This window comes from Notolabrus celidotus, chromosome 9 (genome assembly GCF_009762535.1).
Source record: "Notolabrus celidotus isolate fNotCel1 chromosome 9, fNotCel1.pri, whole genome shotgun sequence".
Lineage (NCBI taxonomy): Eukaryota > Metazoa > Chordata > Actinopteri > Labriformes > Labridae > Notolabrus > Notolabrus celidotus.
This window is the reverse complement of record NC_048280.1, coordinates 28,143,989-28,165,954: the sequence shown is the minus strand read 5'-3', so window position 1 is coordinate 28,165,954 and position 21,966 is coordinate 28,143,989. Positions and strand designations below refer to the sequence as shown.

At 39.6% G+C, this 21,966-nt stretch overlaps 3 protein-coding genes and 1 long non-coding RNA gene across 4 annotated transcripts; 1 reads left to right on the top strand and 3 right to left on the bottom strand.

Annotated features, from left to right (window-relative positions):
• idua (alpha-L-iduronidase) lies at positions 1-7,128 on the top strand. The gene is made up of 14 exons (XM_034692710.1): positions 1-372; positions 1,516-1,656; positions 1,814-1,896; positions 2,064-2,171; positions 2,265-2,360; positions 2,737-2,939; positions 3,722-3,901; positions 4,183-4,399; positions 4,543-4,752; positions 4,855-4,976; positions 5,952-6,077; positions 6,312-6,388; positions 6,522-6,622; positions 6,715-7,128. The coding sequence occupies exons 1-14, from the start codon at positions 236-238 to the stop codon at positions 6,813-6,815; spliced, it is 1,902 nt and encodes a 633-aa protein (XP_034548601.1). The 5' UTR covers positions 1-235; the 3' UTR covers positions 6,816-7,128.
• A 71-nt stretch (positions 7,129-7,199) lies between these two features.
• Positions 7,200-9,538, bottom strand: LOC117818615 (purpurin-like). Its single transcript, XM_034691566.1, has 6 exons — positions 9,491-9,538; positions 8,697-8,810; positions 8,374-8,510; positions 8,131-8,243; positions 7,832-8,044; positions 7,200-7,532 (listed from the first exon to the last, which is right to left on the bottom strand). Exons 1-6 carry the CDS (start codon positions 9,536-9,538, stop codon positions 7,522-7,524), a joined length of 636 nt encoding a protein of 211 aa, XP_034547457.1. The 3' UTR covers positions 7,200-7,521.
• Positions 9,539-11,427: 1,889 nt separating this feature from the next.
• LOC117819494 lies at positions 11,428-14,481 on the bottom strand. Its single transcript, XR_004632560.1, has 4 exons — positions 14,349-14,481; positions 13,059-13,113; positions 12,337-12,435; positions 11,428-11,883 (listed from the first exon to the last, which is right to left on the bottom strand). It is a non-coding gene; the product is annotated as an uncharacterized LOC117819494 (long non-coding RNA).
• A 1,875-nt stretch (positions 14,482-16,356) lies between these two features.
• LOC117818470 (potassium voltage-gated channel subfamily V member 2-like) lies at positions 16,357-21,185 on the bottom strand. Its single transcript, XM_034691365.1, has 2 exons — positions 19,989-21,185; positions 16,357-17,750 (listed from the first exon to the last, which is right to left on the bottom strand). Exons 1-2 carry the CDS (start codon positions 21,171-21,173, stop codon positions 17,484-17,486), a joined length of 1,452 nt encoding a protein of 483 aa, XP_034547256.1. The 5' UTR covers positions 21,174-21,185; the 3' UTR covers positions 16,357-17,483.
• Positions 21,186-21,966: the final 781 nt, after the last annotated feature.

Here is a 21,966-nt window from a genome sequence, read left to right as displayed (position 1 = left end):
TCTTTGACGTCATCGTGCTCAGCTGACTGAAGCTGCAGCTCAAAAACACTCAACTCTGGAGTGAAATGTGACTGTTCTGTCGTTTTTCAGGCTTGCAACGACAAAGCTTTGCTCTCCATATAGTCACGTGGTCTGTATGAGGCATGTTGGGCTGAAGTTGAACCCAGTAGTTTACGTTAATGTCATTTTTATAGCCGTTTTGAGTTAGCGTGAGCTGCCATGCTCTGTCACAGACATGAAGTGGAAAACTTTTACTCTGTTTGCTTTACTCCTCAACATAACCGACACTTCAACAACTTCACATGTCATCACTGTTGATGTGGAGAGACCAGTGGGAGACCTTAAACACTTCTGGAGAAGCACTGGTTTCTGGTAAGTCAAATAGTGTTTTCATTCATTATTTTTCACGCAAAATACATAGTTTAAGTTTAGTTATGGCCAGTGGTGGACAGTAACAAAGTATATTTACTTGAGTACAGTATTTAAGAGCATTTTTAGAGTATCTGTAATTAACTTGAGTATATTTTTTGGGGGGTAATTATTACTTTTACTCCACTACATTTAGAAGACAACTATTGCACTTTTTACTCCACTACATTTCCATCAATGCTCTAGTTTCTCACGACTTTAGCTTTGAAGTCAGCTCATGAATTTCCTTCTCTTTTCTGAAATCTGATCCCTAAGACAGTAAAATGTTTGTGTAGTTCTGTTTGTCTCAGTGGTTTAGACATACCTGTATATCAAACACAGAGCAAATTTCACTCGGATCATGCAGTTCATTTAGAGGTGGTAATGATGGCTATAATTCTCCACCTGAGCACCCATGGCCATATCTTCAGCCTGTGTTAAAGGTTTTTGAAATGAAGAATGATACGTATTGTTTGAAATGTTCACTTTGTTTCCCACTCTGCCCAAACATACAAAAATTCACTGTCCATCCTGGGAAAGCGTGTTGAGCTACGTAACATTTGTGTCATTCCAGATGAACATTTCAAACTAAGTTGTCTGTGCTTGGAGTAATTTAGTTCCAGTTTTTATTCTGTGGTATAGTTTTTAGAGATTTCAAGTAATGTTTTCTAAATAAACATGATGTAACAGAATGTACTCCTATGTATTCTTGACTGCCGTCATGCTTTGTGAAAATACAATGTTTTAAGATTTTTTAAAAAGTACTTTGAATACTTAAGTATTTTTAAAAGCAAATACTTCAGTACTTTAACTCCAGTAATAATCTGACAGAGCAACTTTCACTTGTATTGGAGTAATATTTGACATGGAGGATCTATACTTTGACTTAAGTAATGAAGCTGTGTACTTTGTCCTCCACTAGTTATGACAGAAATGAATGATAGGGCATTTTCATAAAGGTAGGCATAGATTTCTGAGGCTTGGTCTTACTTGAAACTTTTGCAGTAAGTCTGGGGAGAAACTAAATTGTTAAATGCATAAACGAATTTTTTTTTTGTGTCACCAGTGCCTTACAAAACTAAAGTGTAGGCTCTTCATTGTGTTTAGCCCACCACTCCCTCACACGCAGGCTGACCAGTATGACTTGAGCGCTGACCAGCAGCTGAACATGGCTTATGTGGGCTCAGTCCCTCATGGAGGGATCCAGCAGGTCAGGATACACTGGATGTTGGAGCTGGTCACTGCACAGTAAGTGAATATAATCATGAAAAAGACATGCCACTTAATGTAATCAAATATTTGTATTGTCTGATGATGATGGTATAGATTATGAGTGACTGTTTCTGGTTTGAAGATTTCCCCATCTTTGTCATAAAGTGAAAGCATGTTGATTGTGTTGTTGTAGAGATATTGGAGGACAAACCCAGTACAACTTCACTAAACTCGACCAGCTGATTGATCTCTTGTGGATCAATGGACTTCAACCAGGTATGTTTACTTATTACAATGTTTTTATATGTTAAAGGGAAGATTATTGAGGCAATATTGTATTTGGTGCTATCTTTAGAATTCAAAAAGAGGTGTTTGATTAGTCAACCATAAACATCACTAAAACCATAGTAAATGTTCTACGGTTTTCACTTTACGGTTTGCAGGTTTTGAACTAATGGGCAGTGTCTCCAACTACTTCACTGACTTGGAGGACAAATCACAAGTGTTCGAGTGGAGGAATCTGATTTATCTTATAGCTAAGAGGTACATCGGTAAGTGAGCTTCATCTACCCTGTAGAAGTATAATGTTTTGTGATTTCTGCTCTATGTTGTTAAAATATTAATAGTTCATTTTTCATTTACAGATAAGTATGGCCTGGGACCTGTTTCTCAGTGGAACTTTGAAACATGGAACGAGCCAAATAACCATGACTTTGATAATGTCTCTGTATCAATACAAGGTAAAACTCACAAAGCATCCTCCGTGAACATTTTGTTAAATCTGTTGTTTTCATCTAGTATATGTTGCTAGATGAGGCTAATTTACAAGAAAATGATCTTACGTATAAATAGTTTTGCTTTCACCTATATGATCATTACTATTCTGAAAATGTGTTAGCTGATTCATGCCTTTGTGAAACGGTGCCCCTTCATGATAAGACACATATTGTATAAGGCAAATACTAACAATAGATTTAAGTGGGAAATAAACTGATCTCTCTCATCTGCCTTCATAATGACACAATCCTACTTTTAATAGAAGAACGTCGTCTTTGTGTCTATTAAAACCTGAATTATTGGTGGTGTGGAGACCTCTGTGTAATAACCCTTCCTCAGGCTTTTTAAACTACTACGATGCCTGTTCGGAGGGTCTGCATGCTGCCAGTGGTCTCCTGAGGTTTGGGGGTCCAGGAGACTCCTGTCACTCCTCCCCTCACTCACCGTACTGCTGGGCCATGCTGCAGCACTGCTACAACGGCACCAACTACTTCACAGGAGAGACAGGGATCAGGATCGATTACATCGCCCTGCACAAGAAGGTAGGCTCTTCTGGACTCAAAGTTTATGTATAACAAACAAAGTAAATGCACTCGTTTTTAACTTTTGTGCTTTTAAAATTAGATCTTAGCTGACAGCATACCTTCTTCTTTTGTTTTTGGTTCACTGAAGATTTTTTTACTGTCCAAATGTGTATTTTAGATGCAGACAAGAGATTGTTTTGAAAATAAGAAAAATGTTCATCTTGATGAAGATTATGAGGCTTTTTTTTCTCTGCCCCGGAACTAGGGACTTTACCCCTGAACTACGTGCGTTTCGACCGGAGGAACCAGGGTCTAAATTTAGTTATGGGGTAGATTATCTCCCCCCTGAAAAGCCCTTGAGTACTTTTCAAAGGTCCCTGAACGTAACAGTGTTTGTGAAGTTTACACAGTTGTTGAAACACAGAGGGAGTTCCTTGGAATGCATACTAATTTAGTTTTTTATTAAGATTTAAAAATATTATTTAATATCATATTTTTCTCCATACGTCACTGGCCTGATTTGCACAATCTACCCACAAACTAATCTATCTTCAGCTTAAGGTCGAAACGCAGACAACAATGGGGGCACAGGAACCTTTTAGTTCCGGGGAAAGCTGTTCTGGGGCCTAAAAGACCCCGGAACTCTTGGTCGAAATGCACCTATGGTGATATAACTTAAATGCTGTAAATTCTCAAATCCTATAAGCAAAATAGCTCAAATGTTATAATAATGTATTCATTAATGCCTTAAGAACCACTGTTTTTTAGAAGATATATTTCCCTTTCTTCCTGTCCTGCAGGGAGGAGGTTACTCCTTGCCCATCCTCCAACAGGAGGTGCAGACAGTGAAGGAGATCCAGGAGCGTTTCCCTCGGTTCAGCAGCCTCCCTGTTTACAACGACGAGGCCGATCCTCTGGTGGGCTGGTCCAGGCCTCAGGAGTGGAGGGCAGATGTAACCTATGCTGCGATGGTGGTGAAGGTGAGGTAAAGGTTTAATGTAAAACCAATGTATAGCAAAGAACAACTTCTAGATTAATGTCTGGTGTGGAGGGAACATATTGTATCTGTACTGGATTAAGAAATGCCATGTACTATAGTTTAGGATATACATGTTTTAAGTGATACAACAGTTGGTAATCAGAGTATCAAGTTTGGTTTCACACAGTTCATTCTGTTGTTGAAGCCACACACAAACTACAAGCAGTTTTACATGAAGTTCAATCAAAGTTAATCAAATCTCCACCCTGCTCCCTTCAACAGGTCATACACCAGCACCAGGAGCTTCTGCTCTCTGACCCCAACAGCAGCATCAACTACACCCTGCTGAGCAACGACAACGCCTTCCTCAGCTACCACCCACACCAATTCACCCAGCGCACCCTGACTGCCCGCTTCCAGGTCAACAACACCCAACCACCTCACGTGCAGCTGATCAGGAAGCCTGTCCTCACTGTTATGGGCCTGCTGGCTCTGCTAGGTGACATTTCTTTTACTCAACAACAAGCACTTTGTGTCTCATGGAGCCATGAAACATGTCACTGGCACTCATGTGTACATGCAGGCAAAGTCTCCAGCATGTCCTGCTTTAATTACCTCTCCTGTGCGTAATTGTACTCACAGGGGAGACTCAGGTCTTGGCTCAGGTTCAGAGCTCATCAGGAACAAACGGCAGCACAGTGGGCGTTCTTGCCAGCAGCCATAGTCCTCTAAAACCTGGGAACTCAGACAGCTGGCAGACAGCCGTGCTAGTTTACAACAGTGACGACAACAGCTCCTCCACCAACACTGATGATGTCACTGTGTCACTGAGAGGACTGGCTGCACAGAAGGGTAAGAACCCCTGCTTTAATGTAACTTTAGGCAAAGGTGATGCTGTTTTAAGCTAAATGTCATGCACAACAGGTCCTCATTTTCAGTCTGTTTGCTCTCCAGGTCTTGTGTATGTCACATATTATATGGACAACAATGTAAGCAACCCATACCAGCTGTGGCAGAGCATGAGTAGCCCTGACTTCCCCACAGCACAGCAGTTCAGACGCATCAGGAGTGTTCAGGTAAACAGCAGAGCTCAATAATATCGTAATAAAGAGAATTTCACTTTTCTTGTTTTTGCAATATCCAGAGGGATAGTGTTTTCCTGCACCTTTGCAAAATGTAAAATGATATCAATTCTTTCTGATACTTTGTATTTAATACAATGATTTACACTTTCAGATTTTGAGTTATTTACTCATTTTAAACTAATGAAATTATTAGTGTTTGGCTGGCTGAGTTTGAGCAGAATTTTGACAGAAGCAATGTATTTAAATCCACCTGGATTATCTTCTTTGTGGGATTAACCATAGTGTTTCAATTTATTGTTTTAAAGCTGCTACATAAACAAAGTTATTATTGTTGATTGATTAATTGAGCGTAAATGTCAGACTAATTCTTAAAGTTGACTTTTATCACAGCAGCTCTATTTACAACAAAAAACTAAAGACTAGATAGACAGACACTAGACACAACATTTTAGAAACCAAGTAAGATATTCAGAGGCCTTCAAAGTAATTTTGCTTCAGGATTAAACTTGATTTTAAATTTGAACAATGACTGGTGTACTAATGAGTGCTTCAGTCTTATGTTATTAAAACTTGGGACCCTTTATTGGGACTTGGACTATGTAACACAAGATCAGATGCAATTAGCCAAGCACTGAAATGGCATATGGTGGACCTTATCTGCGTTACAACATTAAACCTTTTATTATTCAAGGCCTTTTCCCACATTATACATTAAAATCTTTATTGTTTTTTAGTAAAATGAAATCAAATTGAATGCTTAAAAGAATAATTTCTGTATGTTTGAGAGCTCTGTTTTTGGACTTTTCTTGTGTTTATAACTGGTGACAGAAACTCGTACTGCACTGTGGTTAGAAGTGAGGTGGATTCATGAATGAAGGTCTGTTCGTAATATGTTAAATCTAAATGCAGTCAGATGTTCTATTCACACCTCGGCAGAGCTGATTCATTTTTGTGTCCTTGTTTCAGGACCCTCATGTTGATGGACCCTGGAAGGTTCCTGCAGGAGACACTCTGACTCTGAAAGCCAAACTTTCCGTGCCCTCAGTCCTCCTCATTCATGTTTGTGCCAAGCCCAAAGCCATGCCCGACCAGGTCAGTGCAAACATAATACATCAGTTTCCCAGCTGGTCACTGTTCCTCCAGCTAATCATATATTTTGTGTTCATACAAGCAGGATAGTTAAATGATTGAAGTATAAACACAGTATTTCACTGTAAGTCTGTGTTTTGATTTTAAAAGGCTCAATGGAAGTAAGTGAAACACAGCAGGCTGCATGTTCCAAAAGAGATTATCCTGGACTCTCTTCTGTTTTTATCTTTTGATAAGGTCAATGGATTACGCTTCACCAGGCTCACTAAAGGTCAAGTCCTGATCACCTGGTCAGACCACTGTGTTGATTCCAAGTGGGTGCACACTTTGTTCTATATCTTCCTCTTTTTTTGTAATTTTCACTAAAATACAGCTATGATGTTTAAATGCATGGACCAAGACTAAGAAAGCATTCATCGCTGTGTTTTCCTGTCTTTGTTTTTGCAGATGCATTAAGACATTTGAAGTCGAATTCTCCACAGACCACAAAGACTTCAGCAGAATCAATACTCTGGATACCATTTTTACTTCTTATGTTTTTTCACCTGGTAGGAGTTCCCAATAAACTCTTCTCCACTTTTCAAATTCCATAACATCCAACCAAAAAACTACTACCATGTATCATGTTGTGTGTCTGCAGTGGATCAGGAGGTCGGAGGTGTGTACAGAGTCCGAGCTGTAGACTACTGGGGAAGACCAGGGCCATACTCGCTGCCAGAGAGGTATTCAGAGGAGCTCTAGACCAAGGCCAAGAGATGCAGGATGTCGACCCACATCAAGTGTCTTAATAGTTTTGTACAATGTAAATACATTTGACAGCAAATACTGTGCTGCTGCTGCTGATGATGATGATGAGTACATGTGTGATCAGTCATTAACTGAACACACAGCTACAGAGATGGTTACAATCAGAACAGCGTATATTATAGTTTGATTTATTTTTTTACAATCTTTAATACGTTTTGAATTTTTTAATTATTTTAACTTTTTAAAAATGTCTCAGATTTTTATGATTGTTTGCAAATAAGATAAGTAAACTTTTTCACCAGTCTGAGTTTCTTACACAGTTCATTTTTTTAAAAGAGACGAGCACAACAGCAAACTTCTTTATAAAATTTTATTGTCAACAATACTGAATGAATTTGTAGTACAGATGTTTCCCATCAGTGTGACAGAGGACACTCTGTGTGCTTCATGATATCGTCACATTTAATCAGCATGTTATAGTTTTTGTATGATTTGGCTTGTTCGTTTTGGCAGTGGTCATTTGAATTTCTTTTTAGGCATTGAATTGGATCAATCTAGTACATCGGTTAATTGTTGTCTATAAAACTGGAAAAAACAGGGTTTTCTAAAATTTTGCAGATTTTGAGAAGAGCTTCTTTGTCTTCTTTGTGGGCTGAACGATGAATCCAGTTTTATGAAGGGCTGATCAGCTAATTCCAGTTTAGCAAGCTCCTGTTAACAGAGGAAAGAAAAGAGGAATGAGCAAAAAACATTGACTCTGGATGTATAGACCAAAATTGTAAATACTTCTTCTCAAAGTGAATCTGAAGCTTTTGCAGGTGAAATATTTTACACAACTTTTGATGTGAGGAATCCTTCCACTATTTTCATATTTAGAGATAAAAATAAACATATTTGAGGTAGAACTAAAAAGGTCTATAAACCTACAAATCTATGTATTTATTTGTTTATTATTCAACAATTCTTTATATGCAGGTTAAGATGCACACTGTGTAAGACTGAGTACATACCAGACTGCAGCACTGGCTGGAACTCTCCGGCCATGCAGATTTCCTCCTGTTTCTGGCGGACTGATCTCTGGATTGCTGGGGGGAGGCCACGGGGGTTACGGGAGAAAACCAGGGCGTATCCATCCTCGCAGCTTCCATCATCCTTCACTTTGCGGCAGGCGTAGGTGATGGCGTAGTTCTCGTAGTCTGTGTCGATCACCCAGTAGTTGTCACCTGGAAGAGCACAGATCTAGAAACTTAGTTTGAATGCCCAGAGAGAAAACAAGGTAATGTGTCAGGGTTAAACTGAGGAGGCTCACCGCCGCTGGAGAGATAGCTGGCCAGTCCCTGGTAGTTCATGAACATCTTGCCGGGTGTGCCGGGGTCGGGCACTGAGTACTGAGCAGCCATGTCAGCGCACACAACCCAGAATCTGAAAGTCAAAGATAGGAACATACGGTCACATATGATAATGATACAGAAATGAAAACCTTTTAGTTATTAGAACATTTAGAACATTTAAACGGCTGCTGAATAAACTTCTTAAATTGTCAGACACTTACCCAAAGAGAGTGACCCTGCCCCTGGAGGAGGCAATCATAGAACCATCGTCCCCAATAGTGTATTCAGCAGAGATGTTGTCCTGCAGGAACAAACCCTCGGGATCCTTCTTCTGCAGAGCGTACCACTTTCCTTCATACTGTACGGAAAATAAATCAATGAGGTGAATATGGATCTTGATCTATAATATAATATGTTTTTTTTTTTTAAAAGGTAAAACGATTCTCTCCTTGTTTACTGCGCCCACTATAGCTGTATTAACAACTATTGCTGGTATTCATTGCATTGCCTTCATGGATTTCCAGAAAAACATTTCTGTACTCACTCTTTTGGGTCGAAGTCCTGTTTGACTGTGAAGCTGTCCACCACGCAGGATGCCAGGCCCTGCTCCACACAGGCCAGGAACAGCATCACCAGGGCAAACATTTGGAAGTTCATTCTGGAGGAAACCAAAGTAGAGAACATTTTAATTTGACTCGAAGGGATTTTTATTCCTCAAAGCTATTTTAGCATAAGAAAAAGAGTCACTCCTGCGCCTCCATATTCAATTGTTCCCGTAAAGGAGCATCTTCTTACCTGTAGTGTAGAGTGAGTCCTCAGTAATAAATGAATCCTTCAATGCAGAGCTCTCAGTGTGTCTGAGTCGTGCTGAGACAACGGCAGGTGAGCCTTTTTATACCCAAAGCACAGACAGGCTCACTGATTATTTTCACTTCTTGAACCTAAATGCAGAGTTTAAATCTACCACTAATCCAGTTTACAAAATCCTCTGCTGTAAGCTGATGAGCCCTCACAGTCAGCAGTGTTTAGGCTTTATGTAATTGTTTGCTGGGGATACATAACCACAGACACTCCGGGGAGGGGAGAAAAGTGGCCTGAGCCTCAAGTCACACACCCATGGCGCAGGTGTTTACATGAGCAGGTGGGTGTATTTTGGGCCCCATGGCTTCTCAAGGACCTCCAGTTGAACTCGACAGAACATATGTTTGTTTTTTTTATACCTGCTGAGAAAGTACTTTGATACAGGGTAGACAAAGTCTCAAAGATTACATGATTTTCATGAAAAACTTTCAGTGAGTCCATAATCTGTCTGCTTTGTTGTCGTTGTTTTTTTTTTACCTTCTCCAGGTGGATGTTTCCATCTGTTCCTGGTACAGACATGTTCATGGCTCGCCAGTCAAGTTTATCCTCTAGTTTTTAATCATGAACAACTGGCCTCGACAACCATGGAGAAACTATCCTTTCTTAATACTGTGGATTTTCATATGATGCCCAACTCTGTTTACTCTGAGAGCAAAATATTAAGTATGATTTGAGAGTTTGTTGCTGGAGAAAAAATGTTTTTTAGGGGGGAAAATGTTCAAAGATTCACAAATGTGAAGGGTAAAAGGTGTAGGAAACACATTTAGGGGCAGGAATCTTTTATCATCATTAAATAGTCTGTAGGGCAACAACATAACAATAAAGCTGCATCACGTAACGTCAGCAAAGACTCAGATGTTCACGTTTGTCGTCCCACGCCAGGTTAGGTAATTAGAATCCATCTTATGTTACAAGCAGCAAGAGCTTTACTCTGTAATCCCAGAAAAACGTGTGTTATAAAGGAAACTGTTGAGGTGTATTAGAGAAAGTTCAGCTTAGTTTATCGCCATGAATTACTTGCAAGGTTAGGTATGAGACTTAGAGTATTACGCATCATAACAGTGTTTTACAACAGAAAATCCATGACAAATATCCTGCTTCACTTATGATTAATTCATGTCATCAGTGTGTTTCACTCATATCTTAGACCTTCACCATAAATTTCAAACTTGCATATTTTTTTCTGACTTTTTTATACCATATAATTTTGTTTTTTATGCCACATTGTTTCATATTTTTTCATGTATCATCTATTATTTTCAAGTGCAAAGTATTTTGTATTCCTTCTGTGTTATGGTGAACTCTAAAGTTGTGATAGAGAATACGTTGTAAGCAGATCACTGTAATCCCAGTCATCCGTTGGCACTCTCACCAGTCCTGAGGAGATATTTTTGTGAACCTCAGTCTGTGAGAACTAAGTAAAGACAAATAACATGCCAGTAAGTCCGCTTGTATTTTTAGTCAGGCCTGGCATTGTTGTTGTTCTAATATTAACCTGTCCTGAGGATATTAGGTAAGACCTCTGTGCTGTGACATCCTGGGTTCATTCCACTATCTACATGACACGTCTGCACGTTTACCTCGGCATCTCTAATCTGAAAACAAAAGCTCTCTTTAAATGATCCTGCTGGAGACACAAGAGTTACTTAACTGGAGGTGAGCTCAAGTTGAACTTGTCTGGACTCCAGCCATAATTGGTCATGCACTTTGAGACAGTATCAGGCGATTATCAAAGAAGGTGCAAGAATACACTTTGTTATATAATATTAATTTGAAATCACCTTATTATTCTTCATGTGGATCAAATCTGAGCAGCAAAACTAACAGTAAGGCTCCTCACTGACACTGGCTGACACCGAAGGGCCTGCAGGGGGAGATGGGATTTTGTGTTCTGTACAAATGTCAGATTTTAAACTTTATAGATTTATGTCCAAATTAAATATTTCTGGAGAACATTACACAGGTGGAAACTAATTTACCTGATACACATCTGAAAATTAGCACTACTCTGACAACCAGCCATCATTTATGTCACCTTTCATGCAGAAAAAACATGACCTGGCTGGCTGTTTCTCTTTATTTATTTAAAGGGACAGTGCATATTAATGAACATTTCAGCATCGCATCAATGTAAATATGCCAGTTGGCCATAAGGCTAATTTTCATCCGAGTCCGTTGTCCTATGATAAAATGATACTCTTTTTCTGACATTGTATAAAACAATGCAATCAATAGTTGAAGCACCAACCAGTCTTTATCACATCTTAACTTTATTTCTACAACAAATATTGTGGTGTTTCTAAAGCTTGGTTTTCATGAGATTAGGACAAAATAGAGGACAAATGGTAGTGATCTTACAGAATCCAATTTGAGAGCCTCTACATTCAGCATCATTACTCAAGAAAACAAAAGTCTTGATGGCAAGGTTGCTTCTTTGTGTTTAATATAATATCTGTCAATTCATTATCAGGTGTGACAGAATCAAGAGAGCACAGAAGAACAAAAGGTCACATGTCAGTAAGTAAAGACAAAGACTACAGTGTTCATGTACATCATGTACTTCTGTATTTATAAGGAACTGCTTTTATTACAAATATGAACATAATTTATGAATGCAGCTGTTTTTCAGAATTACAATGCAGAGTTCAGGAGCCTCATTTCATGTTGTGTTAGTAACCTAAAGTCACTGCAGTCCAAGAGGTGTTGTATTGGTAAAGGGGACACACGCGCATCCACAACATGGGAGGGTTTGACTGGTTGTGACACGACTTTGCCTTGTTGCTCCAGGAACAGGAGGGAGAGGTTGGGAATTGCACATGGAAATCCTCACACGACATGTCAGGTCTACTTCAGGATGGTTTCTTGGCTTGCTGTAAGGAGACAGAACATATTCATTTAGGATTTCACATTACTGATGATTAACAATCACAACACTGGTTTTACAGTTGTGCTCATAAGTTTACATACCCTGGCAGAATTTGTGATTTTTTTTGGCCATTTTTCAGAGAATATGAATGATAAGAGAAAAACATTTTTTTTTCACTCATGGTTAGAGGTTGAGTGAAGCACTTTTTTTAAATCAAACAACTGTGTTTACTCTTTTTATATCATAATGACAACAGAAACTACCGAAGAAACCATAAATTCTGCCAGGGCATGTTAACTTATGAGCACAACTGTAAATCATGCTCCATCTATTTAAGCAGTACATTAATAAAATAGGGTTGCTATTACAGAGTTCATTCCCTGTAAGCTGTGGAGCCTGCAGGTGAGTCTGTGTGTGTAAACTGGAGATTAAATTTGATTAAAGTTGGTGAGGTTACCTTCTGCTAGCTCCTTGGCAATGCGCTCCTGCTCCTCCCGAGCCTTCTTCTCCGCTTCCTCGATCTTCCTCTCCTCAGCTGCGATAGGCTTCAAGTTATCTGAGCAAATAAAAGGGGTTTACATTAAAATAAATGTATACTTTAAAATAAGTCTTTTTCAAAGAGAGCTTTAGTAACATTTTCATTAATCCACATTTTAAGATACAAACAGCAGTATTGGTGATCATGCAGACTCTTAAAGCAGTTTTGAATAAACCCTTCCAAAATAAGATACTTAAAGCTCCAGTGAGGAACCTTCTGCTTGTGTCAATTTTGGCACCTCAATACAATGCCTCCTGCATCTTTGCTGGTTTTGTCTTGCATGTGTAAGGAGTGTTTTCTAACAAAAAAATGTCACCCTGCTTTATTTTAACAGTCAAATGTATGTATCACTCACAGTGAATATTTGTTGTGGAGAAGGCAAACGGGGCTTTTCGCCTAAAACCCCCTCACAATGATTACAGATTATATATTAAAAAAATTATAATATATAAATTATTAATCTGACATTTTTGGTCCTGTTTGATTTTGTCAGACTTTTCCTGTAACCAGCTCCTCACAGGAGCTTAACATTTTTGAGTGTAACACTTATCTCATGAAGAATCCAAATTACAGTCTGAGCTTGTGGTGGGTGGGTTCATCTTTGTAAAGTACATTGTGCATGATGATTTGTAAGAACTCACCATATCTCCTTTTGCCGTAGATGATGCCAGCAATCAAAGCTGAATACCTTGCTGTCTGTAATTGAAAAAAAGATGCAGGCAATTAAATGGCAGTCTTAAAGTTATTAGAACACTTTTGCTGATTCTCAAAAACATATGGTAGTATATTAGCAAAGAAAAATGGGTGTGTTATTTTGTCTTGAATACATTATCTAGGCAGCTGGATGCATTACGTCAAGTTGTTGCTAAACCCACTGAACGTAACTGGGTGTTACCATAGACTGTAAATAAAAAGGTGTTACAGACTATATGCCAAGTTTTTCATTCACAAACAGAAATTCTCAAAGTCACTTCTGAAGTTTTCAATTTTCCTTCTAGAATTCAAGTCCCTTATTAAATCATTTCTTTAGTCAATGACAAAAAAAGCATCAATTCATTTTCCCTGAGACTCCTAGGTAACAATTATTTACATATTTCTGTATACGATTTGGTTCGTTGTTGTCGTGAGTGTATTTACTAAATATATAGTATTGTTGTTCTGTCTTCTGTATGTATGATATGTTTATATTATTTAATCCGTCTTCAATTGATTTGTGTGTTAATTGTCTTCTACTACCTCTATATGAACACCTTTACTCTTGAATAATTTAAAATAAATTAAATAAATATATTTTAAAAAGTCACTGGGTGCTGCATTCATTTATTGAGACTTTGTAATGGCACATAACATACAGAGATCAGACCTGATTTGAACACTTATTATAAGGGTAACCTTAGTTTCGTGGTAATATGTACTTGAACAGTATGTACACCTGTCTGTGTCTCCAGTCTGCTGTCATTGGTGAACAGTTGAGGGCGACAACGAGGTCGACCAACTGTTCTTCAACAACTACAGTAATGCTAATTAATAATAATTCACATGACTTCACTCTAGGAAAGTTAAATAAACCTCCTTATATCAGATTAATATCCAGCAGAGACAAGGACATTTCTATCTGTTCATTCACCGCTGCACCGTTTCAATGGAGACAACTACTCTCAACACCAAGGGTGACATTTAGTTAATGCACTTTAAACTGCTAAATAACAACACATGCACCATTAAAGATTATTGTTGCACATATGTGATTCTATATTCGTCTTGGTTTGTTGAAAACAAATCAAAGTTATTAGCTAGCACGCCCTCCCTCCTGCATGCAGTTAGCATGTTAGCACGTCGCTCTGCGTAGCTTACAATCTGACACCACAGTAAAAGTTATTCTAAAATAAAACAAGAGTAACCTTTTCAACAATATGTTCGGTAACACAAACCTTAATCAAGGGCGACACAGCAACTGGAGGAGCCATGATTTAGGAGCAGGCTAACAGCTTCAGAGGTCACTGTACAGAGGACTGAAGAGAGGAGACTTCTTCTCTGAGGCTTTAATGCAGCTGATGAGCTCACTTTAACTAACTACCGCCACCTAGTGGTGGAAGTTCGTCCTGTCGATTCTTCTTCTTCTTCTTCTTCTTCTTCTTCTTCTTCTTCTTCTTCTTCTTCTCTTCTTCTTCTTCTTCTTCTTCTTCTTCTTCTTCTCTTCTTCTTCTTCTTCTTCTTCTTCTTCTTCTTCTTCTTCTTCTTCTTCTTCTTCTTCTTCTACTTCTTCTTCTTCTTCTTCTTCTTCTTCTTCTCTTCTTCTTCTTCTTCTTCGGCCATTCCACTCTTGAGCCCACAATGCCCGAGCCTCAGCCTACTTACAACCACTGAATCTCTTCTTTTGCACTTAACATAATATTTTTCCTTTCCCGCTGTACTCTGAATTTCAAAATATGACCTCCCCTTTCTTTCATTTCCCCATGCATTTTGCCATGCATCTTTAACCCACCTATTTATAATTTCTTTATACTTCGGCAGTCCATAAGGCAAACACATTCCAACACTATCCATCTTTGTGGCTCTCTTTGCCATCGTATCTGCTCCCTCATTTCCTTCTATTCCCATGTGTGCTGGGACCCAAACAAATCCCACTTTACCCCCTGCTCTGTGAAGTCTATACAGAGTTTGATTTATCTCTGCTAACACGTCCGGCCTAGACTTGGACTTCTGCTCTTTAATTGTTGTCAGTACTGCTGCTGAATCACTGAACATCACTATCTGCCTCAATTTATTGTCCTCTACCCACCAAAGTGCCCATAATACTGCCACCATTTCAGCAGTAAATACTGACATGAGGTCTGGAATTCGAACCCCCTTTTTAACTCCCAGCTCAGGTATATTTACTCCAAACCCGACTCGCACTCTCCGGTTCTTTTGATCCGTCTGTGTACACTGAAATATATATACCCATTCCAGTGCTGGCACAAATAAGACTGAAACACTCTCACAATACCCCCTACTTCCTTTCTCTGACAGACATTTAGAATACTCAAGTCAACCTCAGGACCTGGGATCAACCATTGTGGTACAATAGACCAACAATACAATAGACTTGAGGACAGGCTGTTCTTCAGGTTTGTGTCTCCTGTTGAGGGTAAAACATTGTAATATTTATCCATATTTATTTGTTCTAACTGCAATATTTACATGTTTTTTATCTTTTTTTTCCAGTCAGACACTTAACATGTACATATTTTAAGCAGGAAAAAATACATTACACATGCTATTTCTATACCATGTTATTTCTTAGAAATGGATTACTATGAGAAAGGCCTTCAAACACAGACCTTTATTAGGATTATTTAAAGTCTCAAATAGATAGGTTGAGTCCATTTTTGTTATTTTCATCAATGTTGTCGATCTGTTTAAGATCAAATTAAATTGGTTGGACAAGGTATTGTGAGCCCTACACATTGAGCCCCTTTGTGCAGTTGTAGTTGTAGTTGTAGTTGTTGTTGTAGTTGTTGTTGTTGTTGTTGCTGTTGTTGTTGTTGTTGTTGTGCATTTAACTCCCAATTTTCATTTGTATGCATTGCTAGGGATCAGTGAGTACAAACATCCATTTGCTTGAAATATTTTAGGGAAGATTCTGTTAAACATTGCTCTGTGTCAACTCACAGTTGGGGTTGTTGTTGAACTAAAAACTGTTGTAAATGTTGTGATCTATAATGATACATCTTAATACACCGTCTATTGGACACAGACTGTATGAAACTATTGATATACTACTTTCAGTGGTTGGACAAAAATATTGTAGTAGCAAAGACTATCCAGAAGAGGTCAGCAGACATGCATGCAGTGTGTGGCCGGCGGGCAATTCACAAAAATAACAGCACTTCAGTCAATGAGGACAGTCATTGTCATGAGTAGTATAGAATTTATTAAAGGCAGATGATCTGAGTGAGCAGCATGCTTTGCAAGTAACTCATACAGCATACTCTGTAAACCAGAGAATAATGCAATCACATAAAAAGCAGCATCAGTGCTGAAGTTGAAGATCAGAAACTTCAGAGCTTATATTAAAGACAAACTTATATTTGTTGCTGAGATCTGTGCAGACTCCACGCAGTCATGCAGGAATGGAGTTATGTCGCAGTAGGAAAGGGGAGATCAGAGCGCTGACAGCTGCTATGATGAAACCCAAAGCTTTTTATTATTCATTCTTGAGCACCTCAGAACCAAAATACAGAGTTTTTACATCTTCATCCAAACACTAAGATGGTGACAATTACACACATCTTCTTGGTAGGAATTGTATTCAGGAGTTCTGCTTTTGAAAGCTTAACTTCATCACATGTTTTTCATTATTAAGTACAAACACACCGTGAAACATTTGTTGACAATATAAAACATTATGTGATTCATTTGGTGCCTTTCCGAACTTCACTGAAGCCATGGGATAAAAAGCAAACTCTGATATGTAATATTTATGCATCTGCACCATTGGAGTTATCCAGCATTTGTATATTTGTTGTGCATTTAAAAAATACCTCTCTTAGATTTCTTGCTGACATTGTTACACAGTAAATTTGTAAATCCCTGCATTGTGGGTTTTAAGAATAGAAACTGATAATGGTGATTTGAATTCAAAATGAGTCTGATGGGTTAAGCATTCTTTAAAATTAAGGATAGAATTAGTTATATCAGGGTATTTCTTTTTCAAAATGTACTTCTGTGTCTGAGGGAGACTTTTTTTATGCTCCTAACTACTTACTAAAAAAATATGTCACTCTAAGTACAAAAACAAAATAAGAAAAGCTGCATAATTTTCTCCTCATATTGTCTGGCACATTTCTCCTTTAAGCAGTGTTTTTGTTGGAGAGTCACTGTAGATAAACATGTCCAGGTTTCATCCCGCACCAGCTCACTAACCACAAACACTGCCTTTGAAAAGCCTGTCAAACGTATCACTACCAGAAGCTGAATCCATGGCTGATGCCCCTGCTCATTTATTTTACCCTGCCACGTTACTTTTGAATAGATTCATAATACAGCATTTTATTTCTTGAAGTAAACATACATTTTAAAAATCAGCGTGACTCATACTTCTGGCTTCCCAGGTAGTTGCTGAGCTTCTTTACAGTCCTTTTGGCAAACCTGACCCTTCCTCGTTTCTTCAGGGAGGCTGTGTACTGGTTGGACTTGAGTTTGGAGTAATAGTCTGAGAACTTGTTGAAGAGGATGGAGATGGGCAGACCATTGAGGATGATTCCAAAAGAGATGCAGATGAAAGCAAAGAGACGGCCCAGAACGGTCTCTGGGTAAACGTCTCCATAACCCACAGTGGAGATGCTGACCTGCAGGGGGAGAGGAGAGCAGTCAGTAGTGACACAAGACTCACAGTAACCTGCTTCAGTAAGTGTCCAGTTCAGTAGACTCAGGGATGCCATATGGGAGAGATAAGGTAGGATGATTCTGAGGGCCCATGACTGACAGGGATCCTGATATGTACATTCGTGGCAGTGAAGTGGTGGGTCCCAAAATCTCTGTCAGCGCCCTGCCCTTGTGATCTTCTTCAATAAGCTCAATAAGCCATGTGAATTCAGTATGACCACCAGCCCCTGTTTAAAGTCTGCAGAGTCTGGTCTGATCCCTTAAAGCTTTGAAAGACGCAACACCTGTGCTGTCTGGAGTGAACTAGACCTGAAGGTGACCTCAATCTGCCCTCATTCAGTGATCCTATAAATAGCAGGAGAGGCCATTGGTCAATTTGCTCAGCCACAAATATGACCTGTGGGCTCCTTTAACTGTCATTCTTGCATTAGTTTATTGCTAATTTCATTGCTTTAGTGATGTGTGGTTTTGTTTTTGAAAGATTACTCTGCTTATTTTCTGAACTAATGAGAAACTGGCATGTTGTTAAGCATGAGGTAACTTAACATAGAGAGCTGCCCTATTGGGTGAGACATTTCTAGTCCTGTATTATTGGTACAAACCCACCAATTGAAAAATTAAAGCTACGACCAACATCAATCTTTTTGTGGTATCTGCTGTCTCACGGACTATAATTCCGATGCTTCACTTTCCATTATTTGTTATCCCAAAGCTTTAAACCTCTGCTATAAGGCTTCACATGGCAATGAATTCTCTTCTAAACCTAGTGGCACAGGTAAGTATGAAAAGTGTGCAAATATGTGTTGATTATGGACTGAAGTGATGAACATTAATGTATATTGTGTGTAAAAGTCAAGAATATGAATGGATGCATTCACCTGGAAAGACAATGGAGAAATGAAACATTTCAGGACTGAGCAGACTTAGACCATACTACTTCTTTCTGTGCATATGCATATAATAGACTGGAAAAGGATAAAAACAAATAACTAAGTGTCGTACATTTTGTGATGTAACCTTTTTTCAAATAAGAAATAAGAAAAAAAAGAAAAGTGTGTAAATAAACAAAAGTAGAAACACAAGCCAAGTATTAACAGAGCAAACTTCAGTGCTGACTCTGTGAACCTGTGAAGTCTGATGGGCAACCCAAGTGGCCAACTATGATTGGCTATTTGTGTATTCAGATGCAGGACTAAGTGTGAAGGTCAACTATTTGGGCAAGTAATAGCTTTCTTTTCATTTCAATGTTATACCTTGCATTTTGTATGTTTTTTGGATTTGTAAGATTGAACAAACAAGCTGCGCAAAAGTAAAAAAGTCAGGACCCCTGTTTGGACACCCTGCCAAAATAAGTCTGACTCCACCCTGTTTGTCTGGTGGGCTAAAAAGAGAAAATGATTTTTTGTATTCATATTAAATCAGCTGGTGTTCATTTATGAAGGACCAACATATTCAGTAGCCCTTTGCAAATACTAAACTTGGGTAACTACTCTGCAAAAACGATCGATGAGGATGACCCTCATTCATGACTAACATTCCAATAAGCTGTCTGCAGAAAGCATTGTATACTATGCAAAATCCTACTGCTACAGTGAATGGCACTCCTAGGTGCCCTGTTACCATTGGAATCATTCAGAGGATTATCATTTCCTTGGCCTGGATTAGAAGTAAGATTGAAGCTTTCGGGCAGAGAGGGAGGGGAACGATCTGTTAACGGGTTTATTCATAGCAACAGGCAGACTCAGCGGATCAAAGATGCAGGTTGCAAGTGTAACTCAAACAGGTTCTTTTACCTAACCAGATATTAACCAGGTTATTCCACCATGTAAAACTGCTGTGAATAAATTGGTAAATGTGCTTTACAGATATACAATTTGCAGTTTACACCTTCCCTGATGAAGTGAGTCATGATTGGCACCGCACGAAGTGACACGTCTTGCAGAGCTAACCTCCTTCTTTTTGTAAGCCAAGTAGTGCTGAAGTTTAATCTAATGACCTAACAGGGTTAAGAGACGTGTCAGGAGTAAAGTAATTCAAGGACAGGGCTCTTGATTTTGCTTACATAAACAGGTCACTTAGGTCCATTACTTAGAGTCAGATGTATTTAATGAGCCTGATTCAACAGTTCTTGATTCTCTTGTACTTTATAACGGTTGCTGTGTATCTTCACTCTGTGTTAGGACTCTTTGAGATGTACTTACAGCTGCCCACCACCATGCATGAGGAATGCTGGTGAAGTTTGTTTGCGGCATGTCGTGCTCCACAGTGTAAACCATGGCTGAGAAGGTGAAGATGCCCATGGCGATAAAGAGAAAGAGGCAGCCCACTTGCTGGTAACACTGACGCAGAGTAAAGCCAAATGCCCTCAGACCTGTTGAGTGCCGTGCCAGCTTCAAGATGCGAAAGATCCGCATCAGTCTCATAATCCTTAACACCTGGCCTAGCTTCCCCACTTGCCCCACCGCCTGCATGTCAGCCTCATGCTTCATGTAGTTCTCCTCGTTGTCAAAGAACTCCAGGATGGCCTGCAGGTACTGAGGCAGGATGGCGATCAGGTCCACGGTGTTAAGGACGCTCCTGCTGAAGGATTTGAGGTCAGGCGTGGACACCAGGCGAAGCAGGTACTCCATGGTGAAGAAGGCGATGCACATGGACTCTACGTATTCCCAGTATGTCTTACCACTGAGTTGACCTGTAGGTGTCCTGTACTGCATCTCCTGCACAGTGTTCATAGTCATGGCCACCAGAGAGACCAAAACAAACAAACTGGAGGCCACGGCCATCAGCTTGGCCATGATGGATGAAAATGGCTTCTCCATAAGGTTCCAGATGTATCGTCGCTGCTGTCCAAAGAACATGTCATGAAAGAGCTCCTCATTCTCCTCCATCTCCACCTCAGCCTCCAGCTCCCTCTGGATCTTCAGCTGGTCATTCAGCTCATCCTGCCTCTCCTCAAAGGAGATGCGGCAGCAGCGGTGGGTGTTCTTGATCCTCACGCCCCAGTAGTTGATCTCCTCCAGGAAGTTTCGTGGACACAACTCATCCTTGATCCACAGCACCTCAGTCCTGTAGAAGTTGAAGATGCTGTGGAAGACATCTGGGTCCCTGTCGAAGAAGTACTCGTTGTTGGTCACGATGTAGTCATCGCACAGGTCTAGCTTCATGTTGTGGTCTGTGTAAGTGGCCAGTCGTCCTATTCTGGTTTTGGGATACTTAGCTGCCATCTTGTAGGCGATCTGGTACGGTTTGCCCCCTACATTGATGTTGATCATGTAGTTCTTCTTAGAGGGTGAGATCTGCTTGGAGAAGCCGTACAGAGTACTATCATCCTCTTCATCCTCATACTCTGCGTAGATGTCATAGATGTCCCTGCTCAGCTCCTGCATGGAGTTCCATGTCTTCACACAGCTCTCCTTGGCCAGAGGATAAGCACTCTCCGAGGGTCTCCGATTGAGATCTGAATCTGTGACTTTGTAGTTGGGGAACAGACTCTGCCTCCTGTTCCAGAAGTGGACCACCTTCTTGGTGCTCTCCATGTCGTCCCCCAGACTAGACAGCAGACAGAGCACTTAGAGCAGCCGGCATTACTGCTGTCTAATACCTCCTTTAGCTAAGCATTGAAGACATGAGCAGGATACCTCATGGCCCCATTAATGTTGCTGACTGAGAGGATCCGCGTGCTTACAGGACATCTAAATACCATTATCCCTGCTGAGCTGCCTGGCTGACATGACGTTGGCCCAGTGGCACAACCCAGCCAATGCCCATTGTGAACTTACCCACTTTGAGTTAAGAATGATTTCCCATTTCAAACATGTATTGCTTAAAGTTTACTGTAGTGATCCAAAGACAGAATAGACAACAATAAGTGTTGTTTTCCTTCTATTTCATTTACAAATGTAGACTCTGCATGCATTTATCTTCCAGAAATCCCCACAGATTTCTCAAGGAAGTCATATAGGAAGGCTATGATCAGACTTACTGTTGCATATCTTTATTCTTATCTGCTGTTTACAACAAGGAACACAACTCTTTTGGTTGTTTTCTTTGTAGATAAGTTACAAAATACTTTGACTTTTTATCACAAATTAATGGTTTTGTTGGTTGCTATTGTTCATTGCATTGAGATCCTTATCCTGAAGGAGAACAAAGAAGGCTGGCTGGTTCATAAAAGAGGAT